This window comes from Culex quinquefasciatus, chromosome 3 (assembly GCF_015732765.1).
Source record: "Culex quinquefasciatus strain JHB chromosome 3, VPISU_Cqui_1.0_pri_paternal, whole genome shotgun sequence".
NCBI classification, from domain to species: Eukaryota; Metazoa; Arthropoda; class Insecta; order Diptera; family Culicidae; genus Culex; species Culex quinquefasciatus.
In genome coordinates, this window is record NC_051863.1 from 186354025 (window position 1) to 186378969 (window position 24945).

Genomic DNA, 24945 nt, shown 5'->3' on the forward strand with positions numbered 1-24945 from the left:
TTTGCTATCGATTAATTGTAAATCTTTATTAATCATCAATGTTCAGTACTGTAGCTCAATTTGAAACACATTTTTATTACCTGAGTAGTTCATAACAAACGGCGAGTAGTTTAGTTCACTAAATTTTTACGTACATTATCATAGTATTGCTGCCCCTTCCTAAACTGGAGTGTAATCATACTCGAACTGAACGTGATGCTGCACGTCCGGATGAAAAATGACCACCTCGGTATTGTTGATGATCCGGTCCGTTTCGATGTACCGGATCACCCCGTTGACGATCCACAGGGCCAACAGGTAGGACGCTGCCAAAAGTTATAAATTTTCATCAATTTTTAGCATAGTAATTACTGAAACAGAATTTTAATGCTACATTAAGATACCTAATCCAATAACAAGTACAATGACCAGGATGACCCTTGCCAACTTTGCATCCTTTTCGTTGTAGAAAATTGTCAGCACGAGGATTCCAATGCCCAGAATGATGAACCCAATGGCGTTGCTGATTATCAGAAACATTTTGTGGGCCCTCACTAGAATAAGATTTTTCTGAAACACAAACGAATTAACTTTCTCAATAAGTTTACCAGTTTTAACACAAATCACCTGCTTAATTCCCAGTATCAAAATGACGAAAAACACCATCCACAAGGCACACAGCGGCAGCGCAAACACCGTACTAACATCCTGAGCCTGTCGAAAATGTTCCGAATTGAAGTGCCGTTGGTGGTGCTCGATGTGCCCAATAGCAATCCGCAGAATGCACTTGGTCATCTCAAAGGTACTTCCCGCTATGCCCAAAATGCCATATACGTAGCCCAGCACGCGAAATGTTTCAACGGAAACCATTTTTGGGCAGAGATTTTCCTCGCAACTACTACGGGAAGGACTGCACACTCGAGTGAGACATCACAGTGAAAGCGTAACTGAATGGTGAAGATTACTATCGAGCACGCAGACGCCAAAATTTAAAGATCGGGACAGTTTGACGCCAGTTGGGAGCAACCCCTTTCCGCATAGGATGCTCTTTCTCTTAATCAGTCTAGACTCTTTTGGTGATTATCATATGGCTGAGATATTCATGCTTCTTAATTTGTAGTGGTTAAATTTAAGAAATGATTTTACTAAAAGTTTTAAACAGCAGCGTAATAATTTCCGTAGACGTTTTTCTGAGCTTCCGGATAGAACACAACCACTTCCGTATTGTTCTGGGAACTGTTTGTTACGACATATCCAATTACTCCGTTGACTATCCACAATGAAACGATGTAACAAACTAAAAATATCCATGTGTTACTACAAAATTTCAACAGCAAAAGCTGATTCAAGCATACCCAACATGATGATTAGTACGAGAAAGACACTCATTTGAATCAGTTTTATGTCGTCACCCTTGTAATACATCCTAAGCAGTAAATTTGAGATTCCCAAAACGGACAAAATTATGGCATAGCTGATTATCAGGAACCATCGGTGGGCTTTCACTAGAACTATGTTTCTCTAAAACAGAACGAATCATTAGTCTCACTAAATAATCACTAAAATAACCTCCAAATACCTGCTTGATTCCAACAACTAAAAATATTGAAAACATCAACCACAACGCACAAAATGGAAGTGATAAGGTGCAGTAACTAACCATACTATTACCGTCTGAATTTAAACATCTCGAATGACACTTAACTTGACCAACACTCAATCTTACTGCACATTTTAACACCTCAAAAAGACTCCCCACAACACTCAGAATGCCGTACACAAAGCCCAAAATTCGAAACGATTCGTTGGAAGCCATTTTCGGCACCGTCGCAAAGTTTTATCCTGCAGGTAAATCAACGAATCTGCAACAGAAGGTTTGCTTGTCGACTAAGGATATAAGATACTGACAAAAATACGCAGACGCTGAAATGTTCCCGTTTGGAGACAGGAAGGCGCCAATTTTTTATTTTGCTTCTTTTTCGGGTTTAACCCAAATTAAATAGTTACTTTATGTTGAGCATTGTGATTTGCATAGAAACTTATCGTGCACATTCAATTTTGAAGCGAAAATCTATTCACCAAATAAGCAAATTTTTTACTCATAGAAAATGCATATTAATTCCAGAACCATCAATAAAAAAGGAGAAACAAAAAAGCCTAAATTTATTCTGTGATTAAACCTTTCAATTTGATTTGCTCAATTTTTTCACAAAAAAAAACTTTCAATTTTTAAAATAAGATGCCGAAAACCACAGACTTTTTTCCAATGTGAGTTAAAAAGGTCCAAGATTTCCAGATCGTTTCATACTGATTTTGCAATTACTTAAAATATGATTATTTTTTAAAAATAGGTTTTTTTATTTGTTATGTTCATTTTCCAAAAAAAATATCAGCTGTTACTATCAAACTACAGTAAAGACTCAATTACCCGGAGGCTTTGGCAAAATTTCACTTGGGATAATCAAAAAACTGATTCAGATTTTTTAAATCCAAATGGTGGCCATGAATTAATTGGAAAATACATTTCTCAACCATTCAAATTTAACTAATATTGGGTCGCAGAACTCGAATTTGATGTAAAAAGCAAGAAAATAACAAAAAATCTTGATTCGATTATCCGAAGTCCCAGACAAACCTTCGGATAATCGAAACTTCGGATGATCGAGGCTTCGGATAATCTAGTCTTGGCTGTATATTAGGGTGCCCAGAAAAAATGACCCCCTGCTCCACAAGCAAAAATTGGTTTTTTGGGTTATTTTAAGCATCTGTGCAAATTTTTAGTGAAATTGGTTGAGATTAACCCATTGATACCCGAGCCTACAGTTGATGAAAAAAATGTTTTTCATACAAAAATGACTTTTTTAAATCGCTAATAACTTTTCGGGATCGAGTTTTACAGCTTTGTTGTCTTCTACAAAATTGTAAAGCATTAAATTTTCAATAAGAATCTCACGTTTGGGAATATTTGGATTGAAGTAGCGCACCGTGCAGACCAAACTGTAAGAAAATTGGGTTTTCCATACATTTTTTCGATTTATCCCATACAAACTTCACCTCCGAGTATCAATGGGTAAATGTTGACCGATTTTGCTCATATTTGGCCCAGAGTTCTAAAATAGCCCAAGGAACAATATTCAGCTTGTGGAGCGAGGTTTTGAGGAAAAGTTCCATATTCTGGGCACCCTACTGTATATGGGTCATTCCACCTGAAGTGTGCAAGAAAAAATGCAAATTTGAAAATAACCATCTCCGATTCTGCTCAAATTTGGCAGAGCTGTTAAGATTATCAAAACATGCAAAAATCCAGAATTTCATTCAAATCGGACCACCCCCTCCATTTTTGCACCCTCCCAAAAAATCGACTTTTATTATCTGATTAAGATAAAATTAAGTGGTGGTGATTTCGACATCGTCTGAACAATTATCTTTTTTTTCAATCATTTCGAAATCTTGGAAGACGATACAGCTGCTGTCCGCAGATATCAGAAGTATATGGTTTCGTTTTTGAAATTAAATGTACCAGAATTGAAAAAAAATCATCAATTATTCAGATGAAACTGGCTCACATTATAAAAATCGGTTAAATATGATCATGCTTTTTTCAAGGTATTGATTATCTCAAAATCGTATAAAATTATAAAAATAATTCATCTTACAGAACACCAGGTAGTAATTATTGATCAGCACGACTGAGTGCTTCTAGCATATGCGGCGAGTGTAGCTAATTTAGGTAATTTCAAATACTCAAAACTTTAAAATTCGATATCTCTGGAACGAAACATATTCCTTTCTGTCGATAAGTGATGCTTATGTAAAATTGGACGGGGAACAAGATGGTGAGGTCAAATTCAAAAAATAAATAGGGCTGTTTTGAGATACGGCCATTTAAAGTTTTCAATTGCGCAATACAGGCAGAAAAAATATTTCAATCCAAATTTTGACCACGGAAATGGATTCTACGTCCAATTTCCTTCAATATTGAGTCTAAGACCGACCGTCTAAGATTTGTGGTTCCTGAGCAATCGTCGTTTGAAGATAGGGGTTTCGTACAAAAATCGCCAAAAAGTCGATTTTTTGGGAGGGTACAAAAATGGAGGGGGAGGTCCGATTTGGATGAAATTCGGGATTTTTGCATGTTTTGATAGTCTCAACAGCTCTGCCAAATTTGAGCAGAATCGGAGATGGTAATTTTCAAATGCTGTTCCGCTTCAGATGGAATGACCCATATTTGAAATCACAGTTCGTTTGACACCCATATTATAAAAAACAACTAACTTGAGTATTCCATGAAAAAATCACGATTCTTTGGTACCTATGTTACAAAAAATTTAAATTGGACTATTTTTTCGATACATTTTGAGTAACTTTAGAATATTTTATGTTATATTTTTTGCAACAGTCTGAGTAACAATGTTATCCTTAAAAAATTCTGTTAAATATCTTTTGCTAACTTTTTCTCGAAATAAAAAAATGCCCTCGATGTAATTCCGATGGTTTGATATCCGCAACAAATTTTATATTTTTATCAAAAAGTTATAGTTTTGTGAAAATTTTAACAATTTTAAAATAATGCCTAGTACTATTGAAATCTATAAGAAAATCTTGTTCATTTGAAATGCAAAACTTCAGAATTTGAGTAAATTCGTTTCAAAAGAACGTAGTTTTGTAAAAATTATAAGTATTTAAAAAATACTACTACTATCGATATCCATCAGAGTTTACGGATCAAGGTATATTTAGATTTCAAAATTTTGATATTTCTTTTCAAAAAACAAATTAGTGTGAATTTCTGACAGTTCTCATAAACAGTTTAATTTTTAAAAATCTTAAAAACGCAGGAATTTTATTAAAAAAATGTCCTGACAAAATAATAAGTTTTGACTATGGGGACATTCTCCATCAACTCACAAGAAATCGAATGAAGTTGCTCCGATCTCGATTTTCGTGAAACTTTGCTATAAGGGGTAATTTTGGGCCTTGATTACGAATCCGAAGTCCATTTTTCGATTTATTGTGGATTTTTACTAAGACACATCCCAAGTAACATTTTTTTCCAGGAGTTCTACAAGAGCTCTTCAAGATAGCTACAGCATAGCAGTTTGGACCGCGGTAGGATAAAACTCTCTTCAAAACTCCTGAAGAAGTTTTGAAGAGAATTTTATCCTACCGCGGTCCAAACTGCTATGCTGTAGCTATCTTGAAGAGCTCTAGAACTCCTGGAAAAATGTTACTTGGGATGTTTCAATGATTTGAAGCTCTAAACCGTGATATCAAAAGGACTTTTCTGTAAATTTGTACGCCCGATTCGATGGCCTGCTCAAAGTTCCAGAAAAACGTATCATTCATCAAAAAAGTTTAAATAATAGTTTTGAAAACGGTGCCATTTTCCCTTAATTATCTGTCAAAACTCGAGAGAAATGTAATTTTATGGAAAATTTTATGTACTTTTTGAATATTTTTTTCATTTAGAACTAAATATTTCATCATGAAATTACTTGAAATTTTAAACTTTCAACAGTCTTTGCCGGGACTAGAGGTGTAGGGGTAAGCGTGGTTGCCTATACGCAGTCGGCCTGGGTTCGATCCCAGAAGGTCCCGGTGGCATTTCAAATTGCAATTCAAATTAACAATGCAACTCTAGTTTCGAGTTGGAATCTCGCAATCGAGAACGCCAAGGCAATGCTGTAGAGCGAATAATTTGATTTTGATTTTGTGTTATGTTATTTAAACTATCAGGGCTACTTTTTTAGTGAGTCTAATGTTCTACAAAGTTGTAGAGAAGACAAGTTTTGATGTACAAACATAAGGGGTTTTCATGAATTCATCAAAAGTCAGCTGAATTTTACGAAAAAGTTTTATTAAAAAGTAATGATTTTGACCGTTTTTGTCCAGTTTTTCGAAGTTTTCACGGATGATAATGACCTTTTGAACGTTTGGTGTGCACATGTTGGAGTATACCGACCAACAAAATTTCTGCGCTGACTCCACTCGAGGGGAAGCTTGAATCACGTACATTTTGAATTTTTCAAAAATAGTTTGTCTGAAATGAACGATTTTTCTTCAAAGTTTGTATGGAGGATTAGGGTGGTTCGTCACTGTTGTATACAATCCAAAAATTGCATGCAATATGTGGGAGTAGACTAATTCTCCATACAAACTTTGGAGGAAAACCATTCGGCTTTGTCTAAATATTTTTGAAAAATACTTGTGTTTCTGGGGACCCCAAACTTTATGCTTTCCCTCGAGTTGAGTCTGCGCAGAAATTTTATTGGTCGGTGCTAATGCTAATGCTCAATTGGTTTTATTATTGTGAGAACATAACATCCAAGATAAAGCTATCAACCACCCTAGCAATTTTCCACCACCATGAGAGTCGTCAAAATTCGCGTCTGCGCACTCCACCGCTTCAATTCTCATTCTCTCAGTTTTTCCGAATCCTTCAAGAAATAAACAAAGAAGGAACACTGCTCGTTTCTTTTCCCACCAAGAAAATAACCCCGTTCACAGTGTTTACCTGAAGCTCAAAACGCCGGCAGGGCAATCGACTACTACTTCAAGTGTGCACCACCCGGTGAGCACTTCTCCCGATTACTAACTGCGAGTCAGTCTAAACTGAGCGGTTTTGAGCTCCTCCTCGACGGGTGCTCAGCGCCATGAAGCTGATGCTGGTTCTAGTGCTTCCGCGTAGCATCCTCCTCATCCGCGAGGCGATCATCAACAAGTCGTCGTCGGTCCCTTTGCTCTGAGCAGTATCTCCGATGGCAGATTCTCGGATTTGCTGGCTGTCAGTTGTTGCAATTGGCAGACCGTGACAAGGTGACCAACAAGAATTCAAGAAGTGGTGCTGTGTTCTTTTCGATGGTGTGAAAAAAAAAGAATCTCGGCGAAGGGAGCGAGTCGAATCTTCAAAGTTTTTTTTCCTGCAAAAGTTGCTCAACCGTAGTTCCGTAACCAGCTTCCACGTGCAATATTCCACAACAAAAAGATAAAATCATGGTGCAGGTTAAGACGTTCCGAGTCGTCGGTTACGTGTACGCAGCCCTGAACATCATCATGTCCATCACCGAGGCCATCATCTGCCTGGGGTCGTTCGGAAGTGGTGAGTTCAAGCAGTGGGAGGTCGGGAGGCTAAATTTTCTTTCTTTTCATGAAAAATCTTGCATTTTCTTGCTTCTTCTCCTGCTTCGTGTGGGCCAGAGTATGAAAATAACACCGTCCTTGCGCTCAAGTCGATCTTTGCGCTGTTTTGTTTTGCGTTTGCAATTATGCTGGTGATTGGCATCAAAAGGGTGAGTACACGAGCAGCAGCAGCTCAGCTGAGCTAACAAGCTGAAAAGGCGTACTAGTGTGGTCCAACACCATAGGTGATAATTGTACAATAGAATTTTGGATACTTAAAACAAGTTTTTCACAAAGTTTGGAAAGTGTTTAACTATAATAATTAAAACATTGTTAAATAGGATTATTTTGAAATTTCAAATTGTCATTTTGCCAATGAAAAAGTTCTGATCGGAAATCGGGCAACATTATCGGATTCTTTAGAATAATTTCAAAATTACAAATTTTGAGTGTTAATGAAACAGAGTTTCAATAATCTTGAAATTTATTTACAACTTGAGTAAAACAACATAATTGCTAGTTATTGTTTTAGTGGCAACAAAAAATGTAAAATACCGGCTCCGTAGTTCAATGGTTGCGGCTTCTGTCTCAGAAGCAGAAGGTTCAGGGATCAAATCCCGATCGGTACCTTTTGAAATTTGGAATCAGAAAATTGAATTGTGGTTTGTTTGAACATAAATAAAAACTTAAATGAACCAGGTGGGATCCCAAGTAACATTTTTTCCAGGAGTTCTACAAGAGCTCTTCAAGATAGCTACAGCATAGCAGTTTGGACCGCGGTAGGATAAAATTCTCTTCAAAACTTCTTCAGGAGTTTGGAAGAGTACTTGAAGACAATTTTATCCTACCGCGGTCCAAACTGCTATACTGTAGCTATCTTAAAGAGCTCTTGTAGAACTCCTGGGAAAAAATGTTACTTGGGATTCGAACTCACACCTTTGGATTGGTGATCTGAGACGCTAGGCACACACACACACAACAAAAAATATGGAAAATCTAATTCAAATTATTTTTCAGCATATTTGTAACTTTGGATTTACTTAATTTTACTTTTGTTTATCTTTTTACTGTTAGTTAATGGACTTAGTTAAACAACCACTTCATTTCATTTTTTCAAATTAAAAATTGTAAGAAACCTTAATAATGATCTATTTCATTGATATTCAGTCCAATTCAATTTAATACCTTTTAATTTGTAAGAAACATGGCGATTAAAAGTATGTCTAAAACGCAATCGAGAAAAAAAACGCACATTGTGTGGCTAGCCCCAGAGAATATTTTACAAAAATATAATTTTTGTCTTACGTTTTGCCAGTTAAATAAAGTTAGATTTTTTTTTAAATATTGTCATTGTCACCCCTGTTTTCTGTAAAAAAAAAAACAATACATAAATGTGACTTTGGAATGGAAAACACATAAAATTTACACCAAAAATACTGAAATACAACAATTGTTAAAAAAAAAGCTTAAAAAGCAACTAAGAACGTTAAATATTTAAAATCAACATTATTATTCATTTGTTTTTTACCTTTTTGTGAATAAATAATTTTCTCTTTAAACTGTCCAAAAATTAAGAATCACTCTGATAAAGGTTGTGATGGAAAAAATGTTTTAAAAACATATAAGTTAATTTTAAAATTTTAAGTGAAATAGGAAAAAAATCAAATCATCCTTCCACCAAAAACATCAATGTTTTTTTTAATAATTCGGTAAATTTACTTAATCTAAAATTAAGATTTTTGCTATTAATCTTTTTTTGTAGAAAATCGTTATCAATCATGTAGCATTTCAGTAAAATTGAGCAAAAAACAAAGGGCTGTTCCAAACATTACCGATTTTTCAACTAACAAAATTAACTACTTGAAACATTCTTTAAAATATAATTGTACTTTCAATTTTTTTCAAAATTATTGAAAACAAAATATTCAAACAAACATCCTGCTAACCTCAATCAAAGTTTTTTTGTGTCTCTAAGTTTTAGGTATTAAGATTAAAACTATATTTTATGAAATATTCAAAATACAATTTCAGAAGGTTTTGAAATTTTGAAAAAATTACACAGAGTATGTAATTCCAAATAACCACGGCAAATTTTGAGATAAATCAAAGAATGAATAGTAGTAGTTAGGATTAAAAACAAATGATTTTATGAAAATATTAATATTTTAATTAAATTAGTTTTTCAGAACATTTGTTGAAAAAAAATAATGTTCAATACAATTATTTCTGATTTTTCTGAAAAAAAGTCAAACTGTTTTATTTTTTTTCCATGTAATGGTTAAATTCTGTAAAACTTTAATGATTTTTCAATAGGAACCATATATCAAAAAGCATTTTTATATGGTCTTTAATAAAATAGTAAACAACAAATTGCATAATAATATTTTTTCAGCACAAGTCGTACGTTGGATAAATAGGACGAGTGCTAAAAAAAATAGATTTTTGCAACGAGTTGCAACCAATAGGATTTAATAAATTATTTTTTCAGTTAAACGTTCGTTTCCTCGCGTACTTAAACATTGTCGTTAAGTATTCCTTTCTGATGCAAACAATGAAATGATCAACTTTGTGCTACAAATTACTTTTTAGAAATGGTAATTGTAGTGATGATAAGTAGACCATTTTGTCACTAAAAAAAATACAGCAAGAGTAAGTTTTTTAACGAAATTGCAAAAAAAAGTACATTTCTGAATGGGTTCAATAAAATTAAATATTTTAGGATGATTTGATAAATTAAATTGGTTTAACAAATTAAACATATTAGAAACGATTCAAAGTTGGACCACACTACTGCATAAGTGCCAATAAACCCCTCAACAAATCAAACAAACCTCAACCAACCCCCAACCCTTCTTCATTTCAGGAGAAAATCGAGTACATCATCGTGTATCGGATATTCGTCATCTTCCGCAGCATTTGTGGCCTCGTGTACATGGTCATCAACTCGCTCATCCTGATCGTGGACAACGGAAACGACCCGTCCACCGGGAAGGTCCTGCTCGGGGTGTTCCTGCTGGCGCTGGCCATTGTCCTGCTGTTGTGTAAGTACACCGCCGATAATAATTGCCATGGTCCTGGCTGTGTACGAAATGCAAACGACGACGGTCTGGAGCCGCAGTTGAATCGATAACCTGGGGGGAGGGGGAGGGGGGTTGGCTGGAAATTGTTCTAGAACCTATTGCGCGCTCGGTGGGGGAAGGGGAGAGGGGTGAAATTAAGGCACACGGCACAAAACTATGCCCAATTCGCACGAACAGGAGTGACAGAGTAGAGGGAAATTGGCGTGTGCAGTACGTGAGAACTTGCACAGCCTGTGCGGGAAAAAGGGGGAGGGTCAAAAAACTTTCCATTCAGAATGAACTTTGTGGTATTTTTAATCAGATGATAGTGGGGAAAGCACGTTTCTGTGGCTGGATTTTGTCGTTTTCCATCTTTTCGTCCGTATGATGCAATCAATTTGCAATCAAATGAAAACATTCTTGCTTATTTTCTATTAAGTTAATTATTACCCGACCCTCTCTGATACCAATGAAACTTTGAAAACATCTTATCCTAGGCTAATATAAGGGTCATTCCAGGTCAACTGAGTACACTTTTGGACTCGACCTTCACCGATTTGGACCAAACTTGGAGGGAACGTTCATATATCGATAGTTAACAGAAATCTAAAGTTTGGTGCTGAATGGACCATCCCCCTATTTTTGGCACCGCCCTCTTTTTGACGAATTTCTAAAAAACTTTTTTTTCTTTTAATCATAACTTTGCAACTATTTGAGCAAAAGACTTTCTACATAATGCATTTTATAGAAAATTGTCCAAGGAATTTGAAAAAAAGTTTGATTTTGCGCTGTACTCTGTCCTATGAATTGAAATCCGAAATACGTTTCTCACATGGGTAATTCTCTACCAACTCACACGAAATCGGGAAAAGTTGCCCCGACCCCTCTTCGATTTGCGTGAAACTTTGTCCTTAGGGGTAACTTTTGTCCCTGATCACGAATACGAGGTCCGTTTTTTGATATCTCGTGACGGAGAGGCGGTACGACCCCTTCCATTTTTGAACATGCGAAAAAGAGGTGTTTTTCAACAATTTGCAGCCTGAAACGGTGTTGAGATAGAAATTTGGTGTCAAAGGGACTTTTATGTAAAATTAGACGCCCGATTTGATGGCGTACTCAGAATTTCGAATAAATGTATTTTCATCGAAAAACACTAAAAAGTTTTAAAAATTCTCCCATTTTCCGTTACTCGACTGTAAAAAATTTTGGAACATGTCATTTTATGGGAAATTTAATGTACTTTTCGAATCTACATTGTCCCAGAAGGGTCATTTTTTCATTTAGAACAAAATTCTTCATTTTAAAATTTTTTGTTTTTTTTCTAACTTTGCAGGGTTATTTTTTAGAGTGTAACAATGTTCTACAAAGTTGTAGAGCAGACAATTACAAAAATTTTGATATATAGACATAAGGGGTTTGCTGATAAACATCACGAGTTATCGCGATTTTACGAAAAAAAAGTTTTGAAAAAGTTACTTTTTGCGTTTCTCTTTGTTTCGTCGTCCGTGTCTGTCGCGGGTGACCATGAATGGCCATGATCGATGACGACCAACTTTTTCAAAACTTTTTTTCGTAAAATCGCAATAACTCGTGATGTTTATAAGCAAACCCCTTATGTCTATATATAAAAATTTTTGTAATTGTCTGCTCTACAACTTTGTGGAACATTGTTACACTCTAAAAAATAACCCTGCAAAGTTAGAAAAAACACGAAATTTTAAAATGAAAAATTTTGTTCTAAATGAAAAAATGACCCTTCTGGGACAATGTAGATTCGAAAAGTACATTAAATTTCCCATAAAATGACATGTTTCAAAATTTTTTACAGTCAAGTAACGGAAAATGGGAGAATTTTTCAAACTTTTTTAGTGTTTTTTTCGATGAAAAATACGTTTATTCGGAATTCTGAGTACGCCATCAAATCGGGCGTATAATTTTACATAAAAGTCCCTTTTACATCAAATTTCTATCTCATCACCGTTTCAGGCTGCAAATTATTGAAAAATACCTCTTTTTTCGCGTGTTCAAAAATGGAAGGGGTCGTACCACCCCTCCGTCACGAGATATCAAAAAATGGACCTCGGATTCGTGATTAGGGACAAAAGTTACCCCTTAGGACAAAGTTTCACGCAAATCGAAGAGGGGTCGGGGCAACTGCTGTGTGAGTTGGCGGAGAATTACCCACATATAAAAACCGAACTATGCGGGATTCATTCCTTTTTGTTGAAAAGTACACCATGTACTCCCAAGTGCTGCGCAAAATCAAACTTTTTTCAGTAAAATCGCTGTATCTCGCCAATAGTTCATTTTAGTTTGAGGTCTACATTGATTATTATGTAAAATTATCCGGGGAACACGATGGTGATAAAATAAAACAAATAAAAATGTAAGGAATTGGTCAAAACTGAATTTTAATACCTAAAACGTTAAAATATAACATTAGTGAACATTAAAGGGTTAAAATTTTATTTTTATCGAATTCCTTGAACAATTTTCTATAAAATGCATTCTGTAGAAAGTCTTTTGCTCAAATAGTTGCTAAGTTATGATTAGAAGTTTTTTAGAAATTCGTAAAAAAAGGGCGGTGCCAAAAATAGAGGGATGGTCCAATCAGCACCACACTTGGGATTTCTATTAACTATCAATAGATGAACGTTCCCTCCAAGTTTGGTCCAAATCGGTGTAGGTCGAGTCCAAAAATGTACTCAGTTGACGTGGAATGACTCAAACCCCATTCTTGTGAATATGGAGCCAGTTGCACTCAAGAATGGGATTTGGGAACGGCGGAAGCTATTTAAAAAAAATTTATATTTCGTTATTACAATATTGCTGTTTCTCCAAACCGTTGTATCATATCAAAAAGTTATCATAAACAAAGTTTTAGAAAATTTGATGGGATTTCTTAAGAAAAATAATTACACGACAGTTAAAAACACGTCACTTCCAAAATTAATTTTATAATTCGTTGGTTTAAAAGTCAAATTTGAAGGTGAGCCTACGATTTTTGTTCTTTTGATTTTTTGTGTGGAAATTTCCATAAATTTTGCCAAAAGCTTCATGCAAAGTGCAGGATGGAGAAACTCTTTGCTGAAAAGTGGTTTAAACAACAACATTTTTAAAACCCAATCAAGGAAATCGATTCTTAAGACAAATTTACAAAATAGTCTCCATATTGATTATTTGTAAAAAAAATTTAAAAAAAATGTTGAAAAAACAGGTCTTTTGGATTTTTTTCGGTGGTTTTGACTTCTTTTACGTAGAACTGGATTTTTCAGTCTAGAAAATAGTTTTACCGGAAAGCTCTTCCAATTTTCCATAAGTCCAAAATTAAAATTAATTTGAACAATTCTTTTTTATGTGAACGGAAAAATATTTGTTCAAAATATGTTAAAATTTTATTAAATATCATCCTCCCCCCTCCATATTATTCGAAAAATTAATTGCCCGTTATTTAAATTTTAATTTTAATTGAAAAAAACTGTAGACTGATACTTTGAATTTCTTTTATTTTTTTTTTTATTTTTCGTCAAATAGAGCACTGTAAAGATTTTGAATTTTGGAACCAAACATTGAAAAAAGAAACTTAAGCAAAACAATATTTTCATGACTAAAGTGATATATTTAGTATTTTGATGGTAGCAGGACTGTTGCAATCAATGAAGGTTTTTGTGAAACCATTTTTTTTTTTCAGAATTGAAAATTTGGCTTGTAATTTGAAGCTAAGTTTTTTTTATTAACCAAAATTGTGTGTGGATTTTTCACTACATTAGAATTTATAGCATAACATGCCAATTCTTTCTCACAAATCCGTTATTGCTTTTGAAAATACTAAAAATTTTATAATTTCTAACAACGTCAAATTTAGTACGCAATTTCACTAGATAACATTTAATTATAAAATATCTCTATTTTTCAGAAAAATACCGTAATTTTGAATACCGTAAACCGGGGTGATAATGTTATGATTTTTATTTATTTTTGGAATATTTTCCAACTGGTAAGGTTTGTATGAAACTTATTACTTTTTATGGAAAATGTTTGTTCAATAGTGTTTAAAAAAAAGTGGTGTTGAAAATTTTCACATTGAATTCCGGCGTCATAGATTTTCTTGTTAAAATCAGATTTAAAGTGTTCAAATTGTATTTTGACGTCAAATGTACCATCACTTAGGTTGCTGAATATGTTTTTAAGAAAAAAAGCTATTTTTATATTTAGTTTACTAAGTTTATAAGATTTTTCATAAAATTCAAATAAATTTTAGGTAAAATTGTTAATAAGTCTGTTTCGATTGCTACTGCATTTTAAACTGAATTCAAACCAAGAATCAAAAGTTTCACATTTTAAAGGAACTTAGTTTTACTGAAAATACCTTTAAGGTTTATTTTTATTATAATTTTGTTTTGAAACAACAAAATATTTATTATCTAAAAACTCATCATACCTTTTCTTACTCGAAAATTATCCAAAGAATCTGAAAATGTTCATTGAAAAAATATTTATTTTTTTTTCTAAACATTCGAATGATATGAAAATCTACATAAAATTGTGTCGATGGATACTCATACTGCTTATTATAGAAATTTAAGTATTTCTAAAAATACGGCATTTTGCGAATTTTTTTGTTTTTAACGCCAAAAACTATACTGAAATTTAAATCTATGATGTCGTGACAATCATACTTAAAAATTATTATTTTTTTGTGAAAACAATGCACTATTTTGTGAAAACTTTGGTATTTTACATACCAATCACAGTTCTCGCGATGAAAAATTCTGTCAAATATATGTAACTTACACAATATTTAAAAAAAACCCTGTAATCCAGAATAATTATACTGAAAAAAAAACATGGAAAAATTCATCAGGAAATGGTGAGAGTTTTTGTGTCAAAAAAAAGTGTAATATTACATCAGGAATTGGTGAATATTCATCACTTTGTAATAAATTTCCATCAGGTTCAAATTTTTATATATTATTACTCAAAAAGAGGTAATATTCAACCTACCAAATGTTCAACCTTCCAAAATTCAACTCTAATGATCAATTGCTTGAATTAAAAAAAATCCTGTCCAAATCAGAATCTTGTTCAGGTAACTTCCCAAGTAACATTTTTTCCAGGAGTTCTACAAGAGCTCTTCAAGATAGCTACAGCATAGCAATTTGGACCGCGGTAGGATAAAACTCTCTTCAAGTACTCTTCCAAACTCCTGAAGAAGTTTTGAAGAGAATTTTATCCTACCGTGGTCCAAACTGCTATGCTGTAGCTATCTTGAAGAGCTCTTGTAGAACTCCTGGAAAAAAATGTAACTTGGGTTGTTTGTAAGTGAAATAAACCGTGATCCAAATTATAAGAGTAATATAAAACAGATGTAACCGTTTATGTTATAATTATTTTCCAATAAAACTGAAGAGCTGGATAGTTCTAGATTAATTTATTAAAAGGTCCTATTTACATAGAGAGCCCATGACTCATAGGTTATTTTGAAAATTTACTCTAGAATTGACAATAAAAAAGCATCAAAATTTAAAATTTTACTGGAAAATGAAACAAACTTTACTGAAAATTTCTTTAAGACAATCAATTTTGCAAGTAATGTAAATTTCTCCAAATTTGTTAAAAATATTTTGATCTTTTTTACAAATTAAATCTTTTACATGGATCAAATTCAATGAATGTATTATTAAAGCTGTATAATCCACCAAGAAGTGGTTAGAGCCTTCCTCACAACATACCAAAAGTGTATTCCAAAATACTATACTAAAATCCCCGATCATCTATAAATTTCACTAAAATTCTCAAATCTTTAGGTAGAGCTAGGCCGTTGCAAATATTTTTTGCAGTTTATGTCCCTTGACTCTGACCAAAGTCGGCAAAAAAATAAAAAAGTTTAAACATTGAATTTACGAGCCATGGTTTCAATTTTAACATTTGAATGAACAAAGTATTTAAAAATGCATTTTACACCTGCCCAGTTGTTTTGCAATCATTAGTTTCCAAAATACCTTAGTATCGACGAAAATTTATATTTTTGCAAAAAAAAGTTTTTGCAGTGCTACCAATACAAACCAATACAAATGTATAAAAAAGTTGTCAAGTTCTCGGGGGGTCCACAGCTAGCATTTTTTGTACGATTATAAAAAATAAATATTAAAAGTTTAAAATTAATTTATTTAAAAAACATATTTGTTGATTTATTTGTTTACTAAAATTTTATGTATCTCAAAGGTCTATGGGTACTTCGGGATGTCCATGGTCATCCAAGGACTGCCTGGAGTTAAGATCTACGAGTCTACCGCCGTAACAAGCAAGAGGTCGTCGGATTTTGACCCCGGATCTTGTGCGTATAGCATCAGTGCATATGGTAGACTACTATATGAATGTGTTGTGATGTCCATGGTCATCCGAGGACTCCCTGGAGTTAAGATCTACGAGTCTACCGCCGTAACAAGCAAGAGGTCGTCGGATTTTGACCCCGGATCATGTGCGTATAGCATCAGTGCATATGGTAGACTACTATATGAATGTGTTGGGATGTTCATGGTCATCCGAGGACTCTCTGGAGTTAAGATCTACGAGTCTACCGCCGTAACAAGCAAGAGGTCGTCGGATTTTGACCCCGGATCTTGTGCGTATAGCATCAGTGCATATGGTAGACTACTATATGAATGTGTTGGGATGTTCATGGTCATCCGAGGACTCTCTGGAGTTAAGATCTACGAGTCTACCGCCGTAACAAGCAAGAGGTCGTCGGATCTGACCCCGGATCATGTGCGTATAGCATCAGTGCATATGGTAGACTACTATATGAATGTGTTGGGATGTTCATGGTCATCCGAGGACTCTCTGGAGTTAAGATCTACGAGTCTACCGCCGTAACAAGCAAGAGGTCGTCGGATTTTGACCCCGGATCATGTGCGTATAGCATCAGTGCATATGGTAGACTACTATATGAATGTGTTGTGATGTTCATGGTCATCCGAGGACTCTCTGGAGTTAAGATCTACGAGTCTACCGCCGTAACAAGCAAGAGGTCGTCGGACCCCGGATCATGTGCGTATAGCATCAGTGCATATGGTAGACTACTATATGAATGTGTTGTGATGTTCATGGTCATCCGAGGACTCTCTGGAGTTAAGATCTACGAGTCTACCGCCGTAACAAGCAAGAGGTCGTCGGATTTTGACCCCGGATCATGTGCGTATAGCATCAGTGCATATGGTAGACTACTATATGAATGTGTTGGGATGTCCATGGTCATCCGAGGACTCCCTGGAGTTAAGATCTACGAGTCTACCGCCGTAACAAGCAAGAGGTTGTCGGATTTTGACCCAAAATCTTGTGTGTTTAGAATCAGTGCATATGGTAGACTACTATATGAATATAGTAGTCTACCATTACATTCATATAGTAGTCTACCATATCCACTGATGCTATACGCACATGATCCGGGGTCAAAATCCGACGACCTCTTGCTTGTTACGGCGGTAGACTCGTAGATCTTAACTCCAGAGAGTCCTCGGATGACCATGAACATCACAACACATTCATATAGTAGTCTACCATATGCACTGATGCTATACGCACATGATCCGGGGTCAAAATCCGACGACCTCTTGCTTGTTACGGCGGTAGACTCGTAGATCTTAACTCCAGAGAGTCCTCGGATGACCATGAACATCACAACACATTCATATAGTAGTCTACCATATGCACTGATGCTATACGCACATGATCCGGGGTCAAAATCCGACGACCTCTTGCTTGTTACGGCGGTAGACTCGTAGATCTTAACTCCAGAGAGTCCTCGGATGACCATGAACATCACAACACATTCATATAGTAGTCTACCATATGCACTGATGCTATACACACATGATCCGGGGTCAAAATCCGACGACCTCTTGCTTGTTACGGCGGTAGACTCGTAGATCTTAACTCCAGGGAGTCCTCGGATGACCATGGACATCCCAACACATTCATATAGTAGTCTACCATATGCACTGATGCTATACGCACATGATCCGGGGTCAAAATCCGACGACCTCTTGCTTGTTACGGCGGTAGACTCGTAGATCTTAACCCCAGAGAGTCCTCGGATGACCATGAACATCCCAACACATTCATATAGTAGTCTACCATATGCACTGATGCTATACGCACATGATCCGGGGTCAAAATCCGACGACCTCTTGCTTGTTACGGCGGTAGACTCGTAGATCTTAACTCCAGGGAGTCCTCGGATGACCATGGACATCCCAACACATTCATATAGTAGTCTACCATATGCACTGATGCTATACGCACATGATCCGGGGTCAAAATCCGACGACCTCTTGCTTGTTACGGCGGTAGACTCGTAGATCTTAACTCCAGAGAGTCCTCGGATGACCATGAACATCCCAACACATTCATATAGTAGTCTACCATATGCACTGATGCTATACGCACATGATCCGGGGTCAAAATCCGACGACCTCTTGCTTGTTACGGCGGTAGACTCGTAGATCTTAACTCCAGAGAGTCCTCGGATGACCATGAACATCCCAACACATTCATATAGTAGTCTACCATATGCACTGATGCTATACGCACATGATCCGGGGTCAAAATCCGACGACCTCTTGCTTGTTACGGCGGTAGACTCGTAGATCTTAACTCCAGGCAGTCCTTGGATGACCATGGACATCCCAACACAATCATAAAGTAGTCTACCATATGCACTGATGCTATACGCACAAGATCCGGGGTCAAAATCCGACGACCTCTTGCTTGTTACGGCGGTAGACTCGTAGATCTTAACTCCAGGCAGTCCTTGGATGACCATGGACATCTTTAATATTTATTTTTTAATATTTATTTTTTATAATCGTACAAAAAATGCTAGCTGTGGACCCCTCGAGAACTTGACAACTTTTTTATACATTTGTATTGGTTGTTTCCGTTGTGCTTAAAGGAAATGGCTATGCACCAGGCGCTTCCATATTCTTGTAGATGGCTCATATAATTGGGAGGAGACGCAAGTTTTTTTTTAAATTGTTCGATTTTTTATGTTAAAAAATTTACCAGATTCGCATCAGTCCGCGTGGACATAAAATCAAATTCTGTCGATTGCATCGGATTCGGGGATGCCTTTTCTCTCAGGAACGGATGAGATATCGTCAATCCCTTGACACAAGTTTTGTTTTGTCGAGTAGTGTTATGAATGTTGGAAAATGTAGGAAAAAAAATTGCCCCTGATTTTTTGGATCAATTTTGAAGGGGGGTGGGGGGCAACATAAAAATATTAGCAACGGCCTTATCAGACTTCCTAGCTTTTTGGGTAAATGGAAAGGATAAACCAATTCAAATACTGTTTTTTTATCAGAATATCTGAGACCACAAGTTTGAAGAGTTATAACGGAAATGTTGGGTTTTCAGTAATTTAATAGTCTTTCAAATACCTTTCCAAAAACACATAGTATGATCTTCAAAAAAAAAACTCTTTATACAGCTTTTTTCTTTTTAACCTTTTGAATCTAATGAGAAAATTGACAATCATTTAAAGTGTTTCAACTAAAATAGACCCTACTTACCTAAAAAAAAGCAGCATTTTTTAAGCGCCCATAAACATTGTTTTAAATGTTAGATATGAATAAGAAACAAGATTCTTGTATGTTATAGTCATGATACCATAAGTATGAATAATACTATTGTTATTATAAACTGTTCATACTACGAGTTCAGTAGTTTCATTTCTGATTGAACGTTATTTGCGCACAGATGTTCTTCCCAATAACATTACCAATATCATCAGATCACTACGAATGGAGCATTTCCATTCGAGCAGTTTTTGCTTTTTTCTACAATGTATTTCTTATGGAGCGAACTGTCAAAAACTGCTCGACTGCGGGTGCTCCATTGAACAATGCATAACCTCTACATCTCATCCCTCCCCAGCCGTGTTCGCCTTCGAGCTGTGGGTCCTGGAGGGCATCAAGCGCTACGTCGAGCAGCCGGAGACGGAGATCGTGAAGGTGCCGTCGGTGACCCAAGTCTAGCCAAAGTCGTCCGCGCTGCTACTGCCCCCAAGTGAAGACACCAAAACCTAGCACATAATCGAAACCAACAGAAATAAATCGAAAATACATCGAAGGCATCGATCTAAGCGCACTTAACTGAATGTTAGTAAAAATGGCACAAACACACACATACACATAAAACACGCAATTTTTTAATAGAAGAGTTTAAAAGCGTTTCCGATAAGCAATAAAGAAAAACTAACTTTTGTCCAGTTCTTAAGTTTGGTGGCGTTGTTTTATTCACCTTTACGAAATGAACTCATCTCCCCTTTCTGTTTCCAAAAAAGGCTAGTATTCCCTAAGCATATTCCCACTCATTATTGAAAACCCACGCCGCCGAGTACCGAGAGATCGCTATCAAGTGTCAGCTGGAAGTTGCTGAATGGGGGGCTTTCCCGCCCTTTTGCGAGAAGCTGCACTTAGAACTAAGCACTAAACAAAGATTCATTCACCGCGTGGCGCTAGTACGGTTCACTTGTGACTCTTGCCTCAATTAGTCTCTCTCTCGAAATGGGTCTTAAGTCATTCCGGACGGTCGGATTAGTGTACGCGGTGCTGTGCTTTTTCTGCTCTTGCTATGGAGTCATTGCTGGCTTCAAGTTGCTGATCCAGCAGGAGTTCTATTGTGGTCACCTGGAGTGTGGAAACGGTTAGTACGGGGTGATCTGGAGTTCGAATCTTCAAACTTACAGTGTAATAGTTCTTCGTTCAATTCGCAGGATCTGACGCAGCTCTCATTTCACTGGTATTACAGATCTTACTGCTGACACTGTCAGCGATTTTCTCAGTATTCATCAAAGTTGGAATCGAAGATGTAAGTGCAAATCTACGACTACTCCATATTCAAGATTTTCACAAATACCCCAACCCAACAGACTGTCCCAGATCACGTCGCAACCTACCGCGTGTTCATCCTGATGCGAAACATCGTCTTCACGATCCAGCTGACGTACGAGGTGGTCCAGCTGATGATCCAGCAGCTCAGCGGAGATCGGTCGCCCGAGACGCAGCAACTCCTCCAGCTGTCCAGTGCACTGCTGCTGAGCATTTCGAGTTAGTGCTGGGATCGGGAAATCCCGCGATGAATAAATTCATACCATGCGGGAAATACTGATCAATATTTTTGTTGTTGTTGTTGTCTCGTTTCAGTTGTTGCCGGCGTCGAGCTGTGGGTGGTCGATGGAGTGCAGCGGTACGTCGATCGGATGGATGCCATCGAGCGTCACGACAACACGGTGGTGTAATTAGATTGAATTCCGTCCTATGACGTGAGCGTCGTGTGTTCAGTCCTGAAAGGGAATCTTGGAAGGGGAAATAGTGATTGGAACTAAAAGACTGCAAAGTACGATTTAAATGTTAAAACTAGAGAATTAATGTTACGTTTCAAGCAAATAGACACAACAAATATTCTCATATAATTTTAAGTGTAGTGCTTTAAAAAAAGAGATATACAATGTCTAATTTAAAGTATTTCAATAACTTTATATTAAATATTATTAAGGGGTTACATACATGTAAAAAATCCCTAATTTTCATATTAGGGTAGGGTAGTCATCAACATTTAACGATTTTTCTAATTTTTTCATCAGCATGTTTTGATGAGCTTTTTATTACATTATTTTTCTTTTAGTGTGTTCTAACATTGAATAAAATATGAGATCGATCCGACATATACAGCCAAAGTTACTCAACTGTCTCATTGTAGACGCACTTGGCAGGAACAATGAGACAGCTGGGGAACAATGAGACACTCTACGAAAATCAATTTTTTTCTAGTAAAACATCATGTTTTTGTATTGTTCCTTTGCAGGTGACTTGCCTTGAACATTTTAGAGCAATTATGCCAACATGAAACTTTACTTAACAAAAGTTGTACTAAAAAGTATTTAAATTTTGTAATATCCATATATTTATACCAAATAACTTTGTATGTTTGGTTAAATGAAGTTAAAACCCTATAAATATGCCAAAAATCACTTCCAATTCATGTTTTGAAAGATTTACATGGATTTTGAAATGTTTAATGAAGAAAAATCAAAGTGTCTCATTGTTACCCATGGACTAAAATGAGTGGGGAACAATGATACAGCCCTGGATTCTGGGTATATTCTAAATTTTGGTCAAACCTAATGAAAGAACATTGTAACCCAACTTAATCCCTATGGAACGTCGAAAGAAATTTGAAGGAATATTAGTTTTGGTGTAAATGGCAGCCTACGAGCGAAAAAGTAGTTTTTGTCCATAATTTACTTTTACACTCCAGAATCAAACATTTATGAATAACTTTTCTTTTTTTTTTTTTTTTGAATTAAATATACTTTATTGAATCTTTCTTATAATAATTACATTTGGTTTACATAATAAGTGGTCAGCTGTGGCTCTTCAGCTTTAGTTTGCTTTTCGTGATTTAAACACTGTTTATTTTCATAACTTTAAAAGTATATGATTTATAATTTTTGTAACACTAGGTACAATGAGGAAAAAAAAAATGTCAAGAAAACATAACCTAACCTTAAACTAACTTAAACTTACCATAAACTAAACCAATCCTTGAATCAAGGGGTATTCAGAAATAGCACATTTTTCCCTGAATTTCAAACATTTCTCTTGAATCTTCTGATCCAACGTTTTTACTTCTGCTAATTCATGAACCTCACTTGATCTTGTCCAGCCAGGAACATTCAAAACCATTTTGAGTACCTTGTTTTGGACACGCTGGAGCTTCAATTTATGAGTTCTAGCGCAACACTCCCAAACAGGTACTGCATACTCAATAACGGGGTAAATTATTTGTTTGTAAACTGCTAACTTATTTTTCAAAGAAAGCTTTGATTTTCTGTTAATTAAAGGATACAAACACCTGATGAGAATGCTGCACTTGTTCAATATTTTGTCTACATGCTGCCGAAACAAAAGTTTCGAGTCAAGTATGAGACCTAAATAGACAACTTCCTTTGACCAGGGTATCGAAACATCATTCATTTTAATCAAAACATCATCCTTTGGGGCAAATCTGGCCGATTTGGAAAGTGGAAAAATGATGGTTTGAGTTTTGGCTGCATTTATGCGAATTTTCCAGTCGCCAAAGTATTCGGAAAGAACGTCAAGACCCTTCTGAAGACGGCCAACTAAATATCTGGTTATTTTACCCTTATAAATAACGGCAGTGTCATCAGCAAAAAGTGACAACACACCATTACCAGGAAGAGTAGGCAAATCAGATGTAAAAATATTGTACAGAAGTGGGCCAAGAATACTTCCTTGGGGAACCCCAGCATCAATGTTGAATAATCCAGAAGCAATCCCATTCAGAAAAACCCTGAACGATCTCTCCGAAAGATAGTGCTGGATAATTTTGATAAGATACATTGGAAAACCGTATAAATACAGTTTATGTATCAAACCATCATGCCAAACATTGTCAAAAGCCTTCTCAACATCCAACAAAGCCATAGCAGTTGATTTAGACTCAAGCTTGTTCTGCTTGATGATTTTAGTTACTCTCGTAAGCTGATGAGCAGTATTATGTCCCTTTCGGAAGCCAAACTGCTCATTCAAAATTATATTATTATCGTTGGTAAAATCCAAAAGCCTTGAATAGATGACCTTCTCAAAGAGTTTGGACAGACTACTCAAAAGACTAATGGGACGATAACTTGTTGGCGATGTTGGATCTTTTGAGGCTTCAAAATTGGTATGACTTTGCCCAGCTTCCAATTGGTAGGGAAGTAACCAAGTTGCAAACATTTATTGAAAATATTGGCTAGATGTTGAAAGAACTGATCACTCTGTTTTTTCAACACCAGATTAAAATGTTATCAAAGCCAGGAGCTTTCATATTTTTCATTTGTTTACTGCAACTTTGACTTCCTCACCAGAAACATGGGAATCTGCAGGAAATTCAAAGGTAGAGTTATTAATTGTTGAAATACTATTGGCAACTGATGTTTCTTTACGGCTGGTCATGGAAGCGCCAAGATTATGTGAACTAACAAAATGAAGCCCAAGTGCATTTGCCTTTTCCTCGGATGTAATCAAAGGAGAATCCTCAACAATAAGAGGAGGAATAGGCTTTGGTTTGTTTTTAAGAACTTTTGAAAGTTTCCAAAATGGTTTTGAATAATTCCCAAGCTGGCTTACATGTTTTGAAAATTCTTGATTTCTGATATTGTCAAGTCGGTCTTGTATGATTTTGTTCAAATTGTTCACTGAAATCTTTTGTCATAGTCCCCAGTCCGTTGATATTGTCTCCTATAAACATTCCTAAGTCTAATCAAGTGTTTAGTATCTACGTCAATATCAGTTACCTTAAAATTAACAGGAACCTCCCGAACGTTGGCAGCCTCTGCTTGGTTGATAGCCTGCTGGATCACCTCCAGCGAACGATCAATATCGGCAGAAGTTTCCGGGTGTTGATCATAGTCGATGTTGCTGTCTACCACTTGCTGAAACTGCTGCCAGTCAACGTTGTGGTAATCTTTCCGGGTTGGTTGCCGCTGCGGAGTAACGGAAGCTCCAACCTCCACAACCACCGGATAGTGATCAGAACTCAACTCTTCAAACACCTCAGGATGAGCCACGTTCTCAGCCATATTGGTAATGAAGAAGTCGATGATTGAGTGATTCCCAGACCGAGCCACCCTCGTTGGACGATCCGGACTCACAACGTTGTAGTATCCGTTTTGCAGATCGTTGTGCAGAATCACTCCGTTCCGATTCCTCCTGCTGTT

The 24945-nt window shown here is 36.1% G+C and overlaps 3 protein-coding genes and 1 long non-coding RNA gene across 4 annotated transcripts; 2 read left to right on the forward strand and 2 right to left on the reverse strand.

The window, feature by feature from the left end:
* On the reverse strand, window positions 1–2068 carry LOC119769831. The gene is made up of 5 exons (XM_038263523.1): window positions 1559–2068; window positions 1335–1500; window positions 607–1276; window positions 384–549; window positions 1–305 (listed from the first exon to the last, which is right to left on the reverse strand). The coding sequence occupies exons 3-5, from the start codon at window positions 847–849 to the stop codon at window positions 160–162; spliced, it is 555 nt and encodes a 184-aa protein (XP_038119451.1). The 5' UTR covers window positions 850–1276; window positions 1335–1500; window positions 1559–2068; the 3' UTR covers window positions 1–159.
* Window positions 2069–6404: 4336 nt separating this feature from the next.
* LOC6040105 lies at window positions 6405–20435 on the forward strand. Its single transcript, XM_001849519.2, has 4 exons — window positions 6405–7078; window positions 7177–7268; window positions 9962–10139; window positions 20094–20435. The coding sequence occupies exons 1-4, from the start codon at window positions 6973–6975 to the stop codon at window positions 20192–20194; spliced, it is 477 nt and encodes a 158-aa protein (XP_001849571.1). The 5' UTR covers window positions 6405–6972; the 3' UTR covers window positions 20195–20435.
* Window positions 20424–21100, reverse strand: LOC119770339. The gene is made up of 2 exons (XR_005278785.1): window positions 20906–21100; window positions 20424–20848 (listed from the first exon to the last, which is right to left on the reverse strand). It is a non-coding gene; the product is annotated as an uncharacterized LOC119770339 (long non-coding RNA).
* On the forward strand, window positions 20726–21713 carry LOC119770338. The gene is made up of 4 exons (XM_038265017.1): window positions 20726–20864; window positions 20935–21029; window positions 21091–21268; window positions 21365–21713. Exons 1-4 carry the CDS (start codon window positions 20726–20728, stop codon window positions 21457–21459), a joined length of 507 nt encoding a protein of 168 aa, XP_038120945.1. The 3' UTR covers window positions 21460–21713.
* The last annotated feature ends 3232 nt before the right edge of the window (window positions 21714–24945 follow it).